The sequence below is a fragment of the Rousettus aegyptiacus genome, unplaced genomic scaffold, assembly GCF_014176215.1.
Source record: "Rousettus aegyptiacus isolate mRouAeg1 unplaced genomic scaffold, mRouAeg1.p scaffold_m13_p_9, whole genome shotgun sequence".
In the NCBI taxonomy this organism is placed as follows: domain Eukaryota; kingdom Metazoa; phylum Chordata; class Mammalia; order Chiroptera; family Pteropodidae; genus Rousettus; species Rousettus aegyptiacus.
In genome coordinates, this window is record NW_023416312.1 from 64,479,635 (window position 1) to 64,500,875 (window position 21,241).

Consider the following 21,241-nt stretch of genomic DNA (forward strand, 5'->3'; position numbering starts at 1 on the left):
ATGAGAAATGTTGATCTATAGTTTTCTTTTTCTGTGTTATCTTTACCAGGTTTTGTTATCAGAGTAAAACTGGCCTCATAGAATGAGTTGAGAAGTATTGCCTTCTCTTTGATTATTTGGAAGAGTTTGACTGGAAGAGTTTGAGTAAATAGGTAATAAATCTTCTTTGAATGTTTGGTAGAATTCACTGGTGAAGCTATCTGGTCCTGGACTTATACTTTTCAGTAGGTTTTTGATGATTGTTTCAATTTCCACACTGCTGATCAGTTTATTTAGATTTTTCAGTTCTTCTTGATTCAGTCTAATAAGATTGTATTTTTCTAAGTACTGGTCCATTTTTCTACGTTATTAAATTTGGTGTTATATACTTTTTCACAGCATTATTGTATGATCTTTTGTATTTTTGCAATGTCAGTGGTAATTTCCCCTTTTTCATCCCTGATTTTATTTATTTGTGTCAATTTGTCTCTATGAATGCTGAACGTTCATTAATATCTTGCTACAACAATTCTCTTCTTATTATTTAAGTTTATAATGCCCTGTTCTTAGTAAGGGTTGCACTCTTCTGTTTCTATTTGCTTGATAATCACCTTACTCTTAATTATGTTTAAGGTGAGCTGACCCCTTTCACTATTTCCTGTAGTATAGGCCTCGTAGTGAATTTCCTCAATTTTTGTATGTCTAGAAAGGTCATAATTTCTCCTTAATATCTAAAGGAGAGCTTAGTTGAATGTATTATTCTAGGCAGGTGGTTCTTTTCACTTAATTGTTTAAATATTTGATTTCATTCTTTTCTGGCTTGTAAGGTTTGTGCTGATAATCTGAGGATAATCCAAAAGGTTTTCCTTTATAAGTTAACATCTTCTCCTCGGCTGCCCTGAGAATTCTAGCTTTTTCATTTATTTTTGAGAATTTTAATACAATGTATCTTCAAGAATGCCTTTTTGGGTTTAGATAATTGGGTTTTCTGTGGCCTCTTTGAATTCCAGGCTCCAGTTCATTCCTTAGATTTGGGAAATTCTCTTCAACTATTATCTGAAAATGTTTTCTAGTCCTTGCTCCTTTTCCTCACCTTCGGTAATGCCCATTATTCTTATGTTTCCTCTCCTGATATCAGCTAGTTCTTGTATTTCTCTTTCATTATTTTCATTCTTCGGTTTCTCTCTCCTTCTTTCTGATATATTTCTAGATTTCTGTCTTCAATATCACTGATCCTTTCCTCCATTTGGTCGACTCTATTTCCCAAGCTCGCTATTGCATTTTTCAACTCTGGCAGTGTATTTTTTTATCTCTAGAAGTTCTATTCTGTTCTTTTTGAGGGTTTCGATCTCCTTTTTTTGCTCATCTAGTTGTTATTTTGCAGTTCTTGAAATTGTTGATATGACTCATTTCGGAACTCATTGAGTTTTTTCAGAAGTACCATCCTGAATCCTTTGTCACTTAAGTTGCATATTTCTATGTCTGTAAGCTTATTTTCTGGAGATTTTCTCTTTCTTTCTGAGCTACCTTGTCATCTTGGTTGTCATGGTGTTTAATGGACTATTTATCCACCTGGGCATTAATGGAAATATATTCTCCTTTTTTTCCAGAAAGAAGATTTATTATATAAAGGTTTCTCTTTAGCCTGCTGCAAAGAAGACACTTTTCTTTTAGTTTCCAGTAGGTGGCGTCTAAGCCTGTTGGATCTCTGCTTTATATAAAACCTTAGAAATGCCTTTTTATTATCTTACAGATATTTAATCATGCTCGCTACCCTCAATTTCAGTCCCTGTCAGTGTCAGTGAGTCTTGGCAGCATTTGCTCAGATTCCCCTGGGTTTCCACAGTAATCAGTTTCATATAGGTGCTGGGGCCCTCTGGGGTGGGGCAGGCGGTTTGTGGCTCAGCCTTGGTTTTGTAACCATGGCTGTTAAAAATCAATTGTTTCTCTACCATCTCTGCCTTTCTTCCACCCCCATTTCTCGGACTTCTGCGCTGATGACTGGGCACTGCACCTGGCCATGTGGAGCTCACAGCACTCCCTGGCAGAGCTTTTCAGAGAATTCACTGCACCTTTTCTGACAGGAAGCTCTGGCAACTGCGAGCAGCAGCTTCTTTTATTCTCCCAGTCCACTACTGGACACTTGGGGTTCTGACTTGTGGTAGCTCTTATGCTCAAATCCCATACTCAGATGTGCTGGTGTGTAGTTCGGGTGTTTTTTTTGTTGAGTTTAACATATTCAGCTTATTGTTGTTTCAAGGGGATAGATATGGAGACATCTCTGACTATGCCATGTTTCTCCAAAAGTCCCAAGATGGAGATTTAATATTTATCACTGTAAAGGTGGTAGCTGAAGTCCCTGGAATATATGAAACCATCTCGGGAGAGGCCTGCAGTGAAAACATAATCAAGATGAGGGCAGAACCCTGGGGAATACCAATCAGAGTAGGAAAAGAACTAGGAGAGAATAGCACTAGAGATTCCAGGGAACAGAGCATTTCAGGAAAGAAGGAGATAGCTTTTATAGCAAGAATTCAAGGAAGAATGAAATATGTCCATTGGATTTGGCAGCAAGTGAATGGTGACCAGTGTTATCAGTAGGCCAGTTCTCAGAGAGGTGAAGAGTTACTGGGCAATGAAGGCAAGAACTTGTGTACAGGCAACTGGAGCAAGGCCTGGCCACCCAAGAAGGTCATGTGCAATATGATCTTTCACTTTGAAGCAGTAGAGGATAAGGCCACGGGTGTGTGTGGTAGTGGTTGGTTACGGAACAGGTCTGGTGATAAAGGGAGAAGTAAAAATGTACACAAGAATGGCCTAATTCAGAAGAAAATGGAAAGGGCTCTTGGTAGCCATGACAGTCAGATGACACAGAGAACGCCAGCTGTTTGAAAGAGGAGAGTAAATTGAAGTAGTAGCGGATAATGCATCTAGACTCTGGAACTCATGGGAAATAGATTTTTTGACAGATAAACAGCAGAACGCAAACAGAAGATAAGGAATTAAGAAACCTTGGCTGCTTTGCATTAAACTCGGGTTTGCCTTATAAACTCTCTAGCTAGAACATAGCTTCTCAAGCTATAAGACTGAGGCAAATAGTTCTTATTTAAGGGTGAATCCAAACATTTCCTGTGGTTTGGTATTATCTGTAATAATGCTCCTTTATATTGTATGAATAATTAGGAGCTCACCATGCTGTATATAAACACCAGAACAATGTTAAAATGGGGAAATCCCTAAAATAGTATTAAAGAATAGTAGGCTCAGAACAAAACAAATAGTTCCACGTGCTCCTAACTCAGACAAACACACCAATGGAGTATAACGATTTCAAATCCTGTAGGGAAAAGGGGAAGGGTTGGAAATGTCAACTTAAAATGTTTTGTTAAATCCAATAGCACAAAAAAAATACCAGGGAGGGGAACAACTCAAAATAATAGTTCTTCCAGATAACACTTACCCCCAAGGAGGAAAACTGATTAAACATTAAATCCAAATTTAAATATCCAGGGAAAACCACTTTATTTAACATTACTAGGCACGCCATTTTTTAAAGTTGACATACTCCTAATGTAGGATAAATAAGATTTAGCCAGTAACAGGTTCGTGATCTTGGGCAAGTCACTTACCAGTTCATTTGTAGCATACAGATAATAATACACACCCTGGGAGAAGATGCTTTGGAAAGTACAAAGCAATGTACTAATACCAGGAAAGGGCTTTTATGAGGCAGGACATACATTGAAAAATCAAGATAGCTTAAGCCACAAAGAGTTGGGTTGCAGTTGTTCAGGAATGCTAGGTGTTATGTAAATGTCCTAGTCAGTTAAAAAGGCCTTTGGCAAAGGAAAAGTACACACTGCCAAGCAAGCTTTGTGCTTGATGTCTCCCCAATTCAGGAGGCAGGCCTTCAAGGGGCTGTGGCATATCTCTGGGGTGACCTAACATTCAATCCCCTCACACCTTGCAGAGGTCGAGAGAAACAGCTTAAAATCCAAATGGGGCCCTCTCCTCAGTTAAGGAAAGCAGTCTCAAATCTTTCTGACATCTGCATAAAAGGGGTGCTGCGGGGCTGCCCTGCTGAGTCAACAGTGCTAGGGCCAGTTTAAACAATCCTGCTTGGCCCTGAGAACGCAGGAGAGTAGGAAGGATGACATAATGGGCCCTGGCATTGCAGGCAGCTTCAAGCATCCATGTTCACAGGGTCAACCCCATAAGCACTGGCCTCCTGATCTACTTGGGAAATAGGACATCCTTGCTCTCTTGACTCATGAAATACAGTTTGGTCCAGTTCAATAACCTTATTAAATGTTCCCAGAAACTTCAGGCTTCACAAATAAACTTTTGGAAACCTGTTTAACTATGCAGATTCTGAGTATTTTAAATATTGAAGGAAAAAAATATCCATGATGATTTTCTATTTTCTCCTATCCCATGCCCCTTCAACTACTCATGTTTTCAAAAGAGAAGCCAGACTTGGGCTCCAGATGTATGGAACCCAAATGAGGGTTATTACAGAGGAAATTCATTGCTTTCCATTTTCAAAGATTAAAATTCTCAGCCAGGGGTTAAAAAAAAGAGGTCAGCATAGGCATGTCTGACTAGTGTAGAACTAACCTCCATTCTGATATATACTAAAATTTACTGTTTTTAAAGGCTCCTCAACCCAACAAACAATTCAGGGCTGCTTCTCAATTCCATGGCTGTGAGGTCTAACTAACCACTTCTTGACTCCAACAACCCATCAGGAAATACCTTTTTGTGTCAAACTTTAAACCTCATCTGTTTCCACTTGAGCCATTTTATTCGCCGTTTCTTCGCAGAGATAAAGTAAGTCAATAATAATTACCTCTTAGGAACGTGGGTAGAGGATATGTCCAGAAAATTCACAAAGAAATACAAAAATGCAATGACTATGTGAAAAGACACTTAAAATCACAAGTACTTGGGAATTGGGATGATTTTCACCCATGTTATCAAAAATATCAAGTGCTGGCAAGGGTGTAGAAACACTGGCACTCTTGTATAATGCTGATTGGAGTGTAAATTGGAATAGATACTTTGTAGGATAATTGAACATTAGCTTTGAAAATTAAAAATGCTTATAACCCTCATATTTAGTAACTCTGAGCCTTAGTATCTATGCTGGAGACGACCACAAGGAGGCCTGCATAAGAATTTCCACTGCAGCACTACCTTTTTGTTTTAAATAGCAAAAACTTGGAAACAACTAAAGTGTTCATCAAAAAGGAATGACTGAATTGAACTATGAGGGAGAGGAAAAAAAATTAAGGATGTATTAAGCGACCAAAGGGAAAAAAGGGCACAGAATATACACATGAAACTATTTTCATACATATTTGTACATATCTCTGTTCATGCACAGAAAAAGACCTGAAAGAAAATAGCGGGACTGAGAGAGCATCAAGGGAGACTTTTACTTTGTTTTCATTGTTTGATGTTGTTTAAGAATCTATTAATATATTTCTTATAGAATTATTTTTTCTTAAAGTGTTTCTGGTTGTAGATCAAAGGCAATAACATGGGTCTCAGTAGCTATAGTGAACATGACTTACCTGTGGAACAGTAGTGGGTAAAGTAAATAGACGAGAAATCAAAGGACCCAGGTAATTGCCTGAATTTCTCCTCAGTTTGCTATGTGACCCTGGGAAGTCATTTTTCTTCTCAAAGTCTCTGTACAATCAGTGGATAAGATGAGGAGCTTACTAAGATATTTTCCCTTTCTGTTATTTTATGATTCTCAAAGTCTATGCCTTTAATGTAAAATGGATCTGGTCCCTTTTGATGAGGAGATAACTTTTTATTCTCTTACTCCAAATTCTGGCATAGCTTTGACATTTCACTTTAATGCTTTTGAGGGTTTGGTTGACCTGTTTATGCTGTTTTCCTTTGACAGTGTAAGCTCTTAGTCTTGTCTGAGTGTGGTGAAAGTGCAAACACAATCCTAGAAGTTGGAAGATCTGAATTCCACACTGTGGCCATCAATTCTGGAAACCATATATATATTTACAAATTGAACTCCCTTGAATAGTTTTTCTGAGTTATACAAAGATGCAAGTTTATTCAGTGAAAAATCAGAAATACAGATCATCTGGGTTAATGAATCACATATGCATATATGTGATTGATGGAAATGCAATGTTAGTGTACTATGTTCATTGCAGTTTGCACAACAATTTGAATTGCACATTGCTAATAAGGGACAACACATTGACTATATCAGATAATATTTTAAAACATACCATATGTTTTAATATAATATCTATAAATCACTCTTTATGTATAGTCAACTATATTTCTGGACTTTACAGCTACCCTGTACCCTTGATATTGGACAAATAATATCCCTAATCTATAGATAACAATTGGACTACTTGGTCCCCAGAGTGATAGAGAAGGATCACGTGGATATAAATGAGCTATGACAATTTACACATATCTAATAACATATCATAATCTGATTCTACACAACCTAATTGGATTTTGGAAATATTCCAGATGAAATCTTGAGGAAACCTTGGCATTAAGTCAATGAAGAAAATCTCTTCCTGGTCCCCCAGAGACTTTGACCAATCTAGTTCTGCCTATTATTAGTTAGCAAAGATCCTTCCAGCTGGTCCTCATCAGTTTCCTTGTTCCACGAGTTCATAAGAGAAAATTCTAAGCATTTAATTGTAAAGAAAACACACACATTCCACATAACAGCTCCTGTGATTACTTGTTTTTCAATAATGAAAGAAGCAACTTACTCTCACTCCTTTCTCAGGAAAGCATTTACAGCCCTCACTGCAGTCTTGGCCTCCACATGGCTTTCCATAGGACTTCTCTCCCTATTAAAAAAAGAAAAAGAAAAAAGTTAGTAAACCGTGTGAACTAAGAAGCAATGTTGCCTCAAGGAACTTAATCCTTATCCACACTTCTAACCAGGTAAATTTGGAATGGCTTTAATCATCTCATTTGATGTCAAGAGTAACATGAAATAAAAAGTCATCTTAAGCTAGCAACCTTTTAGGTCAGGTCTATACCTCACTAAATAGCCAGTTTGGTAGCTGGTTTGTGACTCAGATACTCCTTCATTGGTAGAAATTCCAGTCACAAAATACAAAAGAATTTCTCTACATGGGTCTGGAAATAGACCCCTAACATATCCCTGTTCCCACTGGACTTAGGTTTTTGCACCAATTGAGAAAGTAGCAGAGAACTTGACAGAAATTCAAATGCTAGAAATATGATGATAGATGAAAATAGCTATAATGTACTCTGCTATGAGAACTGTTCTCCTCAGGCTCTACTTTTAGCACATAATTCAAACCTTACACTTATATCCTGCGCCCAGTTAGTCTGACCCAAATCCCTCAAACTCCCCAACTTCCTTTTTTTCTTCTCTGTTTTATGATGATGATGATTATCACTAGCTGAATTTCTACAAGGCCCCCAAATAACCTGACATACACAGACCCTCTCCAACCTCATCTCCTCATTCTCTCCCTGACTCACTCTGCTTCAATCACAAAAGTATTCATTCTATTCTTTAAAAACTTAAGTATGTTTCTGTCTCAGGGTTTTTGCCTTGGCTGTTAATTCTGCCTGGAATGTTCTTCTCTTACATTTTTTTTCCTTGTGCAGGCCTCCTTTTTATTATCCAGATCTCGGTTCGATTGTCTATTCTCAGAGAGTCCTTTCCCGACAATTCAACCTAAGGCAGCCCCCAGTTACTTCCAATTATATTGCTACATTACCTTTTCCACATTAAAATTCTGTCTTCTCCCCACCCCCCACTAGAATGTAAGCTGCATTTTAGTAGGGACCTCATCTGTGTTGTCCAGCATTGTATCCCCAATGTCTAAAACAGTGGATGGCACATACAGAATGTTTGATGACCACATGAGTGAAACTGGGATTTGAACCCAAGTCTGACTAACTTCGAAGCCTTGACCTTAGCCCTTATACCTTAGTGTTTTCTATGTCCTCTGTCTACCAGACCCTCTATGTCAGAACTCAAAAATGTGGAAACTAACATTCTGACCCTATCCATCTAGGAGAAAAAGCAAAACATAAATTCTAACTATTATCTGTAACAAAACATTTATCTCTAAGATGGATTCAGTATCATCCAACTTTTTTGTTTAATGTTGTTTTTTTTTTCCAAAAGAGAAGGGCATATTTATGAACCAGCCTCATACTTAATCATGCTTGCCTCTTTGTACTGTGAGCCTTTTCCTAAGTCCTAGGAAGCACTGCGAATTTCTCAGACGGTCTCTTATCTCTTTAGACATTCCTATAACATTTTATCACCACAACACCTCAGTAATAAGGTAGAACTATGAGAAAATATTGCTATTTTAGATTCCAAACACCTTCCTGATATATGATATTTTATCTCTCTTATATGCCTTTGACATGGTAAGTGCTATTGTACACTTTCCAGTTTGCCCTCTATTTTATCATATGTAGGACAGGCAAGTTTTCATAAGGATGAGATCAAGGGGTACTGTGGGAGGAGGAAACTGGTGGCTATCATAGAAGAGAGAACAGAGAGACAGAGTAGTATTGAATTTAACCTTTGCCTATGCTGTCATTTTGTCTATGTTGAGTACTATATTTCTTGGGATAATGGATAATTTGTATTTGCTTCTCCATATATTTCTGTACTTTCCAAACAGTCTTCAAAGAGCACATATAATTAGTAGGAAGAAAAAAATGTTACTAAATGATAAAAAGCACCTGCTTTAGAGGAGGAGGACTCAATAGGCATTGCCAAAGTTGAAGTGGTGTCTGTTCAAAGCTATAGACTAGTTCTAAACAATGGCTTTTGGGTGTCCCATGAGATCTATCTATCGTTGACCAAAAGTTTCCAGTACTCTAGCACAGAGCAATGAGGCCTGAGGTAAGGGAGCTGAATAAGGCAGGGAGAAAATGTCAATTAAAGGAGCTAAACAAAAATTTAAAGAGTCAAAACTATGATTTCTTGGGAATTTTGTAGAACAAGGAGGCAAAGACACCCAGTTAACAGACAGCAAAGCATCACAGTCCTCTGTCACTGAAGAAAGTAACCAGAGAAGCCCCACCGATCATAAGCAATTTCCTGTAATGTCAGCCCTGGCAGTTCCCCCAGGAGTCTTGGGTTACAGTGATGCGGGAGGGATAAATAGAGTGGCTTCCATGGATCAAAAGACCAGGCCCTGAGGAAGTCTCTGCCCTATCCTGGTTTGCCTGGGTTCACTCCAACCCCTGCTCAACCAGGCCATGTCACTCCCTGGGATTAGAGTTATCTTCCCCTTCTCCTCAAAATCCAACCTCTCCTTATACACACAGAAAAGTAGAACTAGAAAGACCCTGAGAGATTATCTAATACAGTAGTTCTTAACTTCATCAGACCAGCATACCATTTTTTATTATAGGTATTTATTATTCTTTCTTGCTATTCTGAAAAGAAATTCATAGGAATAAGTTATAATAAAAATGTAAACAATAATTTAAAACACATATTATGCCATAATTATATTACAAAGAAAAAAATTTATAATGAAACAATATATATCTCAATATGTAAATCCTCATACATGGCTATATGAGAAGATGTAATGAAATTGTCAGAAGCTAGCAGCTCAAGACAGAATTGCCATAAATGCTACAGCCTACTGAAGTATAATGATACTGGAATATGGTATTGGTGACTCAAATAACATGATCGAGTTTCTATTAGTGTGGTGATTCTCTGAAATGGTAGATAACTCACGACAAAGTTCTGAAAAAATAGTTCAATCTCTGCTTTATTTACTAGATAGCTTTCATCAATAATGATAAAACTATGAAAAATGCATTTCAATATGTAAAATGTGGTTGTGTTCTAGACTCAGATAATTTATAAACAGAGTTTTCACTTCCATGGATGTCCAGGGGTCTTCTAAATATAGAAGCAGGACAATTCTTTGTAGTGTACAGAACACCTATCATTTCCGGCCCCTACCTAAGAGCCTCTCCCAATCATTTTGACAGCCAAAATCACCCTCACAATTTCCAAAATACCTCAAAATTTCCAAAATTTCTGTTGAGAACTACTAGTATAATCCAAATCAACCATTTTATAGATGAAAACACTGAAGGAAATTACTTTGGCCCAGGTCACACTGCTAGTCAGCAGACCCTAGCATTTCTAAACCCAATTTCATATTCTTCCCACTATTGCATACTTCTCAAGACCAAGCTCAAGTTCCATTTCTTCCATGACCAGGCAAGCTCAGTGAAAAGACACAGCACACACTATATGTCCTACTCATTTGGCAAGTGTCATATATTGCTGTGGGACAGTCGTTACAATGTTCCTTAGGTTGCATGACTGAGGGTCTTGTTTTTCCAACCAAACAATAATGCCTATAAGGGAAGGACAACCTATTTTACCTCTTTGCATATTTCCACAATATCAGAAAGGCAACCTATGTTGTAGCCATTACCTGAGGCACTATACTTTAGTTAAGCATGTAAACTCTGGAGTCAGTCTGTGTAGGCTTAAATCCCAGTTATAATATGTCTGAGGTAGATGATCTTAGGCAAATGGTTTAACCTTGTTGATACTCAATTTTTCATCTGTAAAATGAGGATGGCAACACTATTTACTGTATAGGGCTTAACTGAGGATCTAATAAGATAAAGCATGCAAAGCATAGTGCCTAGATTATAGTAAGTACTCAATGTTAGCTATTATTATTACATTAATATTAGCTATGCCACACTACTCAGCATCTATGTAATACTCTGGTCTCGCTTTGAAGCTGATAATCAAGTGATAAGCTACAATAACAGCCATGCCAGTTTGTCTGTGGCTTATATCTAATCTACTTGGTTAGAATACCTATTTGGATTTATTGATGTCTGTGTACAACTGATTATTAAATATTTTTAATGCCACCACTATCACACACATCTTTTTCACTGCCGGTGCTGGATCCTTTGTATAAAATGCCTTCCTTACCCCCTTTTGCCATTTACCACAAACCTAACTTCTGATCATTCTTCAAGACCCAGCTCAAACACCATATTCTTGGTGAAGACTCCCTCCACCCTCATTTTTTTTCCTTTTGGCAATTTCAAGCAAAAGTTCTTGCTCTTTCCTTTTTGCTAATGATGTTTTGCCATATTTGACTCAATCTATTTGGTTCTGCCATCAGCCTGGGAACAGGTCTCTTGTTTAATTCTTTTCTGTAGCCCCTGCACAGGCAGGTACTCAGTAAAGAGCTATGAAATTATTGCTCTCAGAACAACTGATTACAAGCGTTGGACTAGCTCCAGTTGGGATTATCCTTCTCCATTTGGTTTTCTGAAATAGTTACATCGCAGTGTTCCTTCTACAAACCAATGTTTTTTTCCAGGTATCACTAGTGATTTCCAGCATGAGCGGTAGCAGAGGTGACAATGACACAAAAGATAACCCAAGAAATGAGCTACCCTTGTGAGCAAGTCCTCCAGAATCTTAGGTCACAGAAAGTTGGCTATATAACATTTTATTTTGACCATTCACTCAATAAATATGTATTAAGCACCTACTATGTGCTAAGCATTGTGTTAGACATGGGGGATAAAGGCTGTATCATACAGCCACAAGTAATACTAAATCCCTGCTCTCATGATGTTTGACAAAGAATTCAACAAAGAGCCTGAGGTGATATCTAAGATACCTTCTCAGAAGAACTGATTGAAGGAACAGAGGGAAAGGAAATAAATATCACATCCATATTTTTCAGATAATATGTGTTATGAAGGAAAATAAAGCAAGGTAAAAAGGACAAAAAGTGTTGGGGCCAGGTTGTTATTTTTTAGAAAGCCAGGGAAGGCTTTGCTCATTAGGTGACTTCTGAGCATAGTGTTTCTCAAAGCAGTGGTCCTTGGGCCAGTATTATTAGTCCTGGAAACATATTAGGAATGCAAATTATTGCCCCTTCCAGACCTACTGAATCATAAATTTTAGAATGGAGCCCAGAAATTTGTTTTAACAAGCCTTTCAGGTGATCCTGATGTATGGTAAAGTTTTGTGAAGGAGCAAGCTATGTAGTAATCTGGGGAATGAATGAATGTTTGAGGTAAAGGGAAGAGCAAAGGCAGTAAAAGTGATGGAACACACTTGATGTTTTGGCTGAGTAGCAAGGAGTCCAGAGTGTGGAATGGAGTGAATAAGGAGATTAAAGTTGATGATGAGGTCAGAGATGTTGCAGGGGCAGGTCATGTAAGATTTTATAGGCCACCATAAATAATTTGATTTTGGAAAAACATTGAATGGTTTTGAACACAGGAGTGACATCTGTTGATTTACTTTTTAAGATGGTTCACTCTAGTTGCTGTGTGAACTACAGTGAGGCAACGGTTGAAGCAAAGGAAATTAGATTAAACATGGCGGTGTGAGAGATGTTCCCAGATCTCTCCCCTTGAAACAACAATACGCTAAACATTTAAAACTCAACAAAAAAACACACAAACTGCACACCAGCAAGTTTGAGTGTAGGATCTTCACATAAGAGCTACCACAGGTCAGAACCCTGGGTGTCAGGTGGTGGGTTGGGAGAAATAAAGAAGCTGCTTCTCACAGCTGGAGCTCCCTGGAAGAGGAGAGGGAGGGGAAAAGGATTGGTGAATTCCCTGAATAGCCCTGCCTGAGAGTGCTGTGAGCTCCACGTAGCTGGTAGCAGTGCCCAATCATCAGAGCAGAAGGCAGAGAAACAGGGACAGCAGAAAAGAGAAGATGACAGAGAAACAACAATTGATTTTTACCAGCCACAGTTGCAAAACTGAGGCTGAGCTGCAGTCACTATCTCCCAACCCAGAAGGCCACTGCCCCATACTCTCCGAGACAGAACAGTGGAGTCCCAGGGGAATCTGAGAAAACGCCACTGAAATTGTCACTAATAGTAACAGGAACTGAGACTGAGGGTAGTGAGCATGATTAAACATCTATAAGGAAAAAAAGGACATTATTAAAACTTTAAATAAAGCAGGGATCCAAGAGGTTTAGACGCCACTTACTGAGAACCAAAAGAAAAAAAAAACATTATTTGCAACAGGCTAGGGACCATTACATAATTTGAGGGGAGGGAGGGGGAACCAGTACACACTTCCATTAATGCCCAGGCAGAGAAATAGTCCATTAAACACCATGAACAACCAAGATGACAAGGCAGCTCAGAAAGAAAGAGAAAAATCTCCAGAAAATAAGCTTGCAGACACAGAAATATGCTACTTAAATGACAGAGAATTCAGGATGGTACTTCTGAAAAAACTCAATGAGTTCCGAAATGAATCATATCAACAATTTCAAGAAATGCAAAAACCAACTAGATGAGCAAAGAAAGGAGATTGAAACCCTCAAAAAAGAACAGAATAGAACTTCTAAAGATAAATACACTGCCGGAGTTGAAAAATGCAATAGCAAGCTTGGGAATTAGAGTAGACCAAATGAAGGAAAGGATCAGTGATATTAAAGACAGAAATATAGAAATATATCAGAAGGAAGAAGAGAGAAACCAAAGAATAAAAAATAATGAAAGAGAAATACAAGAACTAACTGATACCATCAGGAGAGGAAACACAAGAATAATGGGCATTACTGAAAGTGAGGAAAAGGAGCAGGGACTAGAACGCATTTTCAAATAGTGGACAAGAATTTCCCAAGTCTAAGGAATGAACTGGAGCTTGGAATTCAAAAAGTCAACAAAACACCCAATTATCTCAATCTGCCCACCAAAAACTCACCAAGACACATTGTGTTAAAGTTATCAAAAATCAACCTCAAAGATAGAATTCTCAGAGAAGCCAGAGAAAAAGAGATGATAACTTATAAAGAAAACCCATTAGATTATCATAAATTCTCAACGGAAAACTTACAAGCCAGAAAGGAGTGGAATAAAACATTTAAACTATTAAGTAAAACGAACTACCAGCCTAGACAATGTATCCAGCTAAGCTCTCCTTTAGATTTGAAGGAGAAATTATGACCTTTCCAAACATACAAAAATTAAGGAAATTCTCCATTATGAGGCCTGCACTACAAGAAACTCTGAAAGGGGTCAGCTCACCTAAAACAAAAAACAAACAAACAAACACACAAATACATAATTAGGAGTAAGGTGACTATCAGGCAAATAGAAACAGAGAAGTGCAACCCTTACTAAGAACGGGGCATTATAAACTTAAATAATAAGAAGAGAATTGTTATAGTAAGATAGAAATGAACATTCAGCATACAATAGAGACAAATTGAGATAACAATGACTGAAAAGGAGAAGATTCAAAAATCCAAATTCGCAAAGAGTAAAGGAGATAAGGCACATGCAGAAGAAAATGGGTGACTGAATATATATAACTATCCTTTACATGTTCGTAATGGTAATTACACACTAAAGATTCAGAACTGAAGTATATAACATAAAACAAGAGGAACCAGAGGGAGAACTCACAAAAGCCAACCAAAATAAAGAAAACAGAAACACAAAGACAAGGAAGCAATGGAAACAATGAGCTACCAGGAACAAGATAAAATGTCTATAAGAAGCCATTTATATATATAATCACCCTAAATGTAAATGGACTGAACTCACCAATAAAGAGACACGGAGTTGCAGAATGGATCAAAAACCAAAACCCAATCACATTCTTTCTCCAGGAGACACATCTCAGCTTCAAAGAGAAATGTAGACTAAAAGTGAAAGGGTGGAAAATGATATTTCAAGAAATGGTGTTCAGAGAAAATTGGGAGTAGTAGTACTAATATTGGATGAAATAGACTTCGAAATAAAATAAAGAAAGATACTGAGGGACACTTCATAAGGATAAAGGGAATCATGCACCCAGAAGATATAACAGTTATTAATATATATGCTCCCAATCAGGGAGCCCCGAAATATAAAAACAATTACTAACAGAACTAAAGGGAGAAACAGACCAAAACACTATCAAACTAGGGGACCTAAATACCCTCGTGTTGGAAATGGACAGATCAACCAAACAGAAAATTAATAAGGAAGTCATATCCTTAGATGACACATTAGACCAACTGGACATAATCGACATATACAGAGCCCTCCATCCCAAAACAGCTGCTTATATATTTTCCTTAAGTACACATGGAACATTCTCAAGAATCGACCACATACAGGGACACAGAGGTAGCCTCAACAAATATAAGAGGATTGAAATCATACTAAACATTTTCTCCGATCATAATGCTTTGAAACTAGAGATCAACTGCAAAAAGAAATCAGGAAGAAGCACAAATACATGGAGATTAAACAACATGCTACTAAAGTATAACTGGGTCAGAGAAGAAATAACAAGACAGATCAAGAGATACATAGTAATGAATGATGATAATGATGGTAGAACGTATCAAAACTTTTGAGATATGGCAAAAGCAGTCATAAGAGGAAAGTTCATATCATTACAGACCTATCTCCAAAAACAAGAATGAACCCAAATAAACAACCTAAGCTTCACCTTATAAAAACTAGAAAATGATGAACAAATGAGGCCTAAAGTTAGAAAAAGGAAAGAAATAGTCAAAATTAGAGCAGAAATAAATGAAATTGAAAACAAATAGAAAAAATAAATACAAGGAAATGGTTCTTTGAGAAGGTTATTAAAATTGACAAACCCCTAACTAGACTCACCAAAGAAAATAGAGAAAGCACACAAATAAAGCCAGGGATGAAAGACAGAAAATTATGATGGACATCGCAGAAAAACAGGGACCATGCAAGAATACTATGAAAAAAGTATATAACACCAGTAATAACCTAGAGAAAATGGACAAGTACTTAGAAAAATATAATCTCCTTAGACTGAATCAAGAATATCTGGAAAATCTAAAAAGACTGATCAGCAATATGGAAATTGAAACAATCATCAAAAGCCTACCGAAAAGTATAAGTCCAGGACCAGATGGCTTCATCAGTGAATTCTACCAAACATTCAAAGAAGATTTAATATCTATTTTCCCCAAACTCTTTCAAATAATTGAAAAGGAGGCAATACTTTCCAACTCATTTTATGAGGCCAATATTGTTCTGATACCAAAACCTGGTAAAGATAACAGAAAAAAAGAAAACTGCAGACCAATATATCTCATGAACACAGATACAAAAATCCTAAATAAGATACTAGTGAACTGAATACAGCAAAATATTAAAAATATTATACACTACTATTAAGTGGGCTTCATCCCAGTGGTACAGGGATGGTTAGACATATACAAATCGATCAATGTGATACACCACATAAACAAATTAAAAAATAAGAATCATATAATCATATGAATAAATGCAGAAAAATCCTTCGACAAGATATAGCATCCATTTATGATCATACACTTAACAAAATTGGAATAGAAGGAAAGTACCTTAACATAATAAGGGCCATATATGTCAGATCCTCAGTCAATATTATACTTAATGGTGAAAAACTAAAAACGTTCCCTCCAAGAGCAGGAACAAGGCAAGGTTGTCCACTATAACCACTGTTATTCAATATAACATTGGAGGTCCTAGCAAGTGCAAGCAGGCAAGAAAAAGATATAAAAAGCATCTAAATAGGAAACAAAGAAGTCAAACTGTCACTATTTGTATATGATATGATTATCTATATAGAAATCCCTAAATAAATTTAATGAAAAATGTTAAGGACCTATATAGTGAAAACTATAAGACCGTATTAAAAGAAATTGAAGAAGATACAAAGAAATGGAAAGATATTCTGTGTTTTTGGATTGGAAGAATCAACATAGTTAAAATGACCATATTACCTAAAGCATTACAGATTTAATGAAATCTCCATCAAAATCCCATTGGCGGTTTTTAAAGAAATGGAATAAAAAATCATCAGATTTGTATAGAAGCACAGAAGACCCTGAATTGCCAAAGCCATTCTGAGAAAAAATAATGAGGCTGTAGGCATCATTCTGCCCGACTTCAAATTATATGAGAAACCAAAAGTAATTAAAATGACATGGTATTTGCAGAAAAATAGACACACTGATCAGTGGTACAGAATCAAGAGTCTAGAAATAAACTAATATTTATATGGGCAAATTATTTTTGATAAAACTGCCAAAAATATACAGCGAAGAAAGGAAAGCCTCTTCAATAAAGGGTGCTGGGAAAACTGGAAAGCCACCTGCAGAAGAATGAAAGTAGATTGTTGTCTATCATCACACACCAAAATTAACTCAAAATGGATTAAGAACCTGAATATAAGACCTTAAACAATAAAATGTATAAAATAAAACACGGAAACTAAACTCAAGGACCTTGGACTTAAAGAGAATTTTATGAATGTGACCTGAAAGGCAAGGGAAGTAAAAGCAAAAAAATAAATGAATGGGACTACATCAAACTAAAAAAACTTCTCAGCAAAAGAAACTGTCAACAAGATAAAGAGACAACCATCTAAATGGGAAAATATATTTGCAAGCAACACCTCATATAAGGGCCTAATATCCAAAACATACAAAGAACTGATATGATGCAATAATAACCAAAATCAAATGATCCAATAAAAAAAAAATGGACAGTGAATCTGAACAGACACATCTCCCTAGAGGACATACAAATGGCCAACAGCTATATGAAAAGATGCTCAATGTTGCTAGCTATTAGATAAATGTATATCAAAACCACAATGAAATACCATCTCACACCTGTTAACATAGCTATAATCAATTATAATAATGTCTTATCTATAATAAGAAATATTGGAGAGGATGTGGAGAAAAAGGAACTCTCATACACTGCTGGTGGGACTGAAAATTGGTACAGCCACTATGGAAAATAGTATGGAGGGTCCTCAAAAGAGTAAGAATTGATCTATCATATGATCCAGCAATCCCTCTACTGAATATTTACCCCAAAGACTTGAAAACTCATATCTGAAAAGATATTTACACACCAATGTTCATTGCAGCATTATGCACAGTGGCCAGGACATGGAAGCAACCGAAGTGTCCTACAATAGATAATTGGATAAAGAAGCTATGGTACAGATATACAATGGAATATTACTCAACCATAAGAAGAGATGAAATACTGCCATTTGTGACAACATGGATGAACCTTGAGATAATCATGCTAAGCAAAATAAGCCAGATAGAAGAACCTGAAAATATATGATATCACTTATATGTGGGATATAAATCTTAAAGCAACAAACGAACAGGACAAACATAGACAGGCACATGGAATAGTGGTTATCAGATGTAAGGGCGTAGGGGAGGAGGGAAGAGGTAGGCCGGGTAAACGGGGTCAAATATAGTTGTGTTGGGGGAGGGTGAAGTGGGTAAATGGGATCAAATATATCATAGCTGAAGGAAACTGGACTCTGGGTGGTAATCACATAATAGAATATATATACGTCAAATTATAATGTCACCTGAAAATTATATAATTGTATTAACCACTATTACCCCAATAAACTTAAAAAAAGGACACCTGGAAAAAAAAAACAGGTATTCTCACACCCTGCCTCTTGTATTTTTCCACTGGACCCACTACCATTAGTTACAGGAACTAGCCTGAAATTAGTAAGTCATGAAAAGAAGAGTGTCAAAAGAAGTGCCTTTAAAAAAAAATCAACTTTGCAATATTACCGATACTGTTTGTACACTTTCTGAACAACCTTCTGGTATGATTATCACAAGTACTTTTGAAACATACAAAGGAAAGATTTTTATATATTTTCCCTATTAAAATAAATGAATCTTAGAGAATTTGTGTTGCTTGCTAGTTAAGTGACAAAGTGGACTTGAGGCTTCGTTTTTCAATGCACAGCTAAATGTCTAAAATAAAAAAAATAATACAAGACGATGAGGTACCCTTTAATAACCTTCATTCCATGTTCATGGCCTCAGGGTTCAGAAACCCAGAAAGGCTTCTTTGGATGGATCAGACCTATTCCTCGGGCCACATGCACAATTATGGCTACCACTTATTGAACATCGCTATGTGCCTGGCTAAGTATTTAACTTCTGTTATCTCACAAAACTGACCCAACTATAAACTGTGAGGCACTATTACTAGGCTCTATTACTATCATCATTTCACAGATGAAGCAACTGAGGATTAGAGTGGCTAAATAGTTTGCTTATCCAACATCAGACAGCTAGGAAGTGGCGCAAATTCAAATCCAGGTTTGACTCAAAATTTAAGTGCTCTTCCACTAAACCAGGCCCCCTTTAACCTCATCCTAGAGTTCTGAGCTTTGTGCTAATAATAGAGTCTGGACTTCTGTTCAATATGGCATACTAGGTAAATGCTATGTTAGACACCTCTCACAACCACATCAACATTACAAGTAAACTACAGAACAACCATCATTAAGAGTTGTCTGAGGTCTGGCTGAACAGAAGTTGTACACTGGGGATCTAGATTAGAGATCACCTCAAAACTTGTAGGAGGGGAGGAGACACAAAACAAGCTGGTACCACGACCTCATGTGGCAATTGAGAATTAAGAGGGATATCATGGCTGCAGAGGGCCTCTTGGAGGAGTTAAAGGTCACAGCCCCAGACTGCACTCCCCAGCCAAGGATTCCAGGAAGAGAAGTTTCCACAACCTCTGGCTGTGAAAACCAGTGGCTAAGTGAGACAGAAGGCTGTGGGAGTTGTAAACATTCCTCTTAAAGGGCCCACATATGGACTTACTCAGTAATGGACGCTTTTGCTCTTATCCAGCACTGGGGCAGCTGCTTGAGGAGTACCAGGAAATATAGGGAGGAACTCAGTTGTCTGGCTTCAGGGTGAGGGCTGGAGGGGCTGCTTTCTCCCAAACAGAAATACTAGCAGAGTACATTGATCCTTTATTGAGCCTTTCCCTCTCCTGGTATGAGGACACAGGAGCCGCTTTATCTGAGTCTCCATCAACCTGTCTAAGGCTGTTTGCCCTGTCCTAGTGATTCCCCAAGACCTTGTCATTCCAAAATTGTGGGCCACCCAAGCCGCCTCCCATTTTTTTTTTCTGTAAAAATGGCCTGTCTTAGCTCATGCTGTGGACTTTCTTAAAACGTTTCAAAGATTCACAAAACCCAAACAAGCAGCATCTGACTTTACCTCTTCATCATGCCCTATACCTCTTCCTGAGCAGCTCTAAGCCTAGCACTAGTGGCAGCCAACCTTGGTTCCTGGCTTAACTTCCCGAGGCACCTCTAAGCCCAGCATGGGGGTGGCCATCTGCAGATTGCCTGGAGGCTTTTGCTAGGTGGCCCCTGGCAGGGCATGGGATGCAGCTGAATTTGGCCTATAGCTAAGGCCCTTCCAGGAGGCCTTTGGGCCCAAACGCCTGGTAGCCAGCTTTGACTGGAGCAGGAGCACCACCCAGGACTAGATCTGAGGGGGACACACCAACAAGGCAGAGTGGGTGGGCGCCAGAGCCCTGCAAAAGTGATCCTGCTCTGTAGGGTCAACCTCTCACTGGTCAGTCCTCACAATCAATCATCCCAAGGGTCAGTTCCTCCCATTTACATGCAAAAAGCAATGAAGGCTCGACTATAACAGGAGGGCATACATAAGACATACAAGAGACATTTATATATGGAATCTAAGGAACAACATAAACAAACAAAACAAAGAAACTCATAGACACAGAGAACATTTTGAAGGTTGCCAGAAGGAAGGAGGGTTGGGGGAGGTGGATAAAAGAGGGGAAGGGATTAAGAAGTACAAATTAGTAGTTACAAAATAGTCATGGGGCTGTAAAGTATAGCATAAGGAAAATAGACAATAATGTTGTAATAACTTGTATGGTGTCAGACATGTACTAGATTTATTGAGGTGATCACTTCATAAGATATATCAATGCTTAATCACCATGTTGTACACCTGAAACTAATATAATATTATATGCCAACTATAATTGAAAAATAAAATATATACATTTTTAAAAATAATAGTAATACAGAGTCTGGCTTTACTTTGAGCAATTCTAAAACAAAACCTATTCATTGATATTTAAACACACACACACACACGCACGCACACACTCAGCCAAGCTGAGTCTTGTTATTTGTTTAACGTGCATTTGCCTTTCAAGAATAGCACCCTATGAGTTTATGAATGAAAGGTTCTGGAAGAGTAAGAAGTAACCTGTAAGAGCTGGGTTCCTACCAGCTGGAACTTGTCGCCCACACTTTAAGGATGAAGCTGACACAAGACATTGCTGAGTAGTGCAGGAAGTTATTTCCCTCCAATGTTTGTCTGATGTGTTCACATACA

General features: G+C 37.6%; 1 protein-coding gene across 1 annotated transcript in view; it reads right to left on the reverse strand.

Annotated features, from left to right (window-relative positions):
- The window catches only part of COL4A6 (collagen type IV alpha 6 chain), a 294,450-nt gene that overhangs the window by 144,617 nt on the left and 128,592 nt on the right, over positions 1-21,241 (reverse strand). The window contains exon 3 of the mRNA XM_036227183.1: positions 6,750-6,830. Coding sequence (XP_036083076.1) covers positions 6,750-6,830 — 81 coding nt within the window. The remainder of the gene's footprint in view (positions 1-6,749; positions 6,831-21,241) is intronic.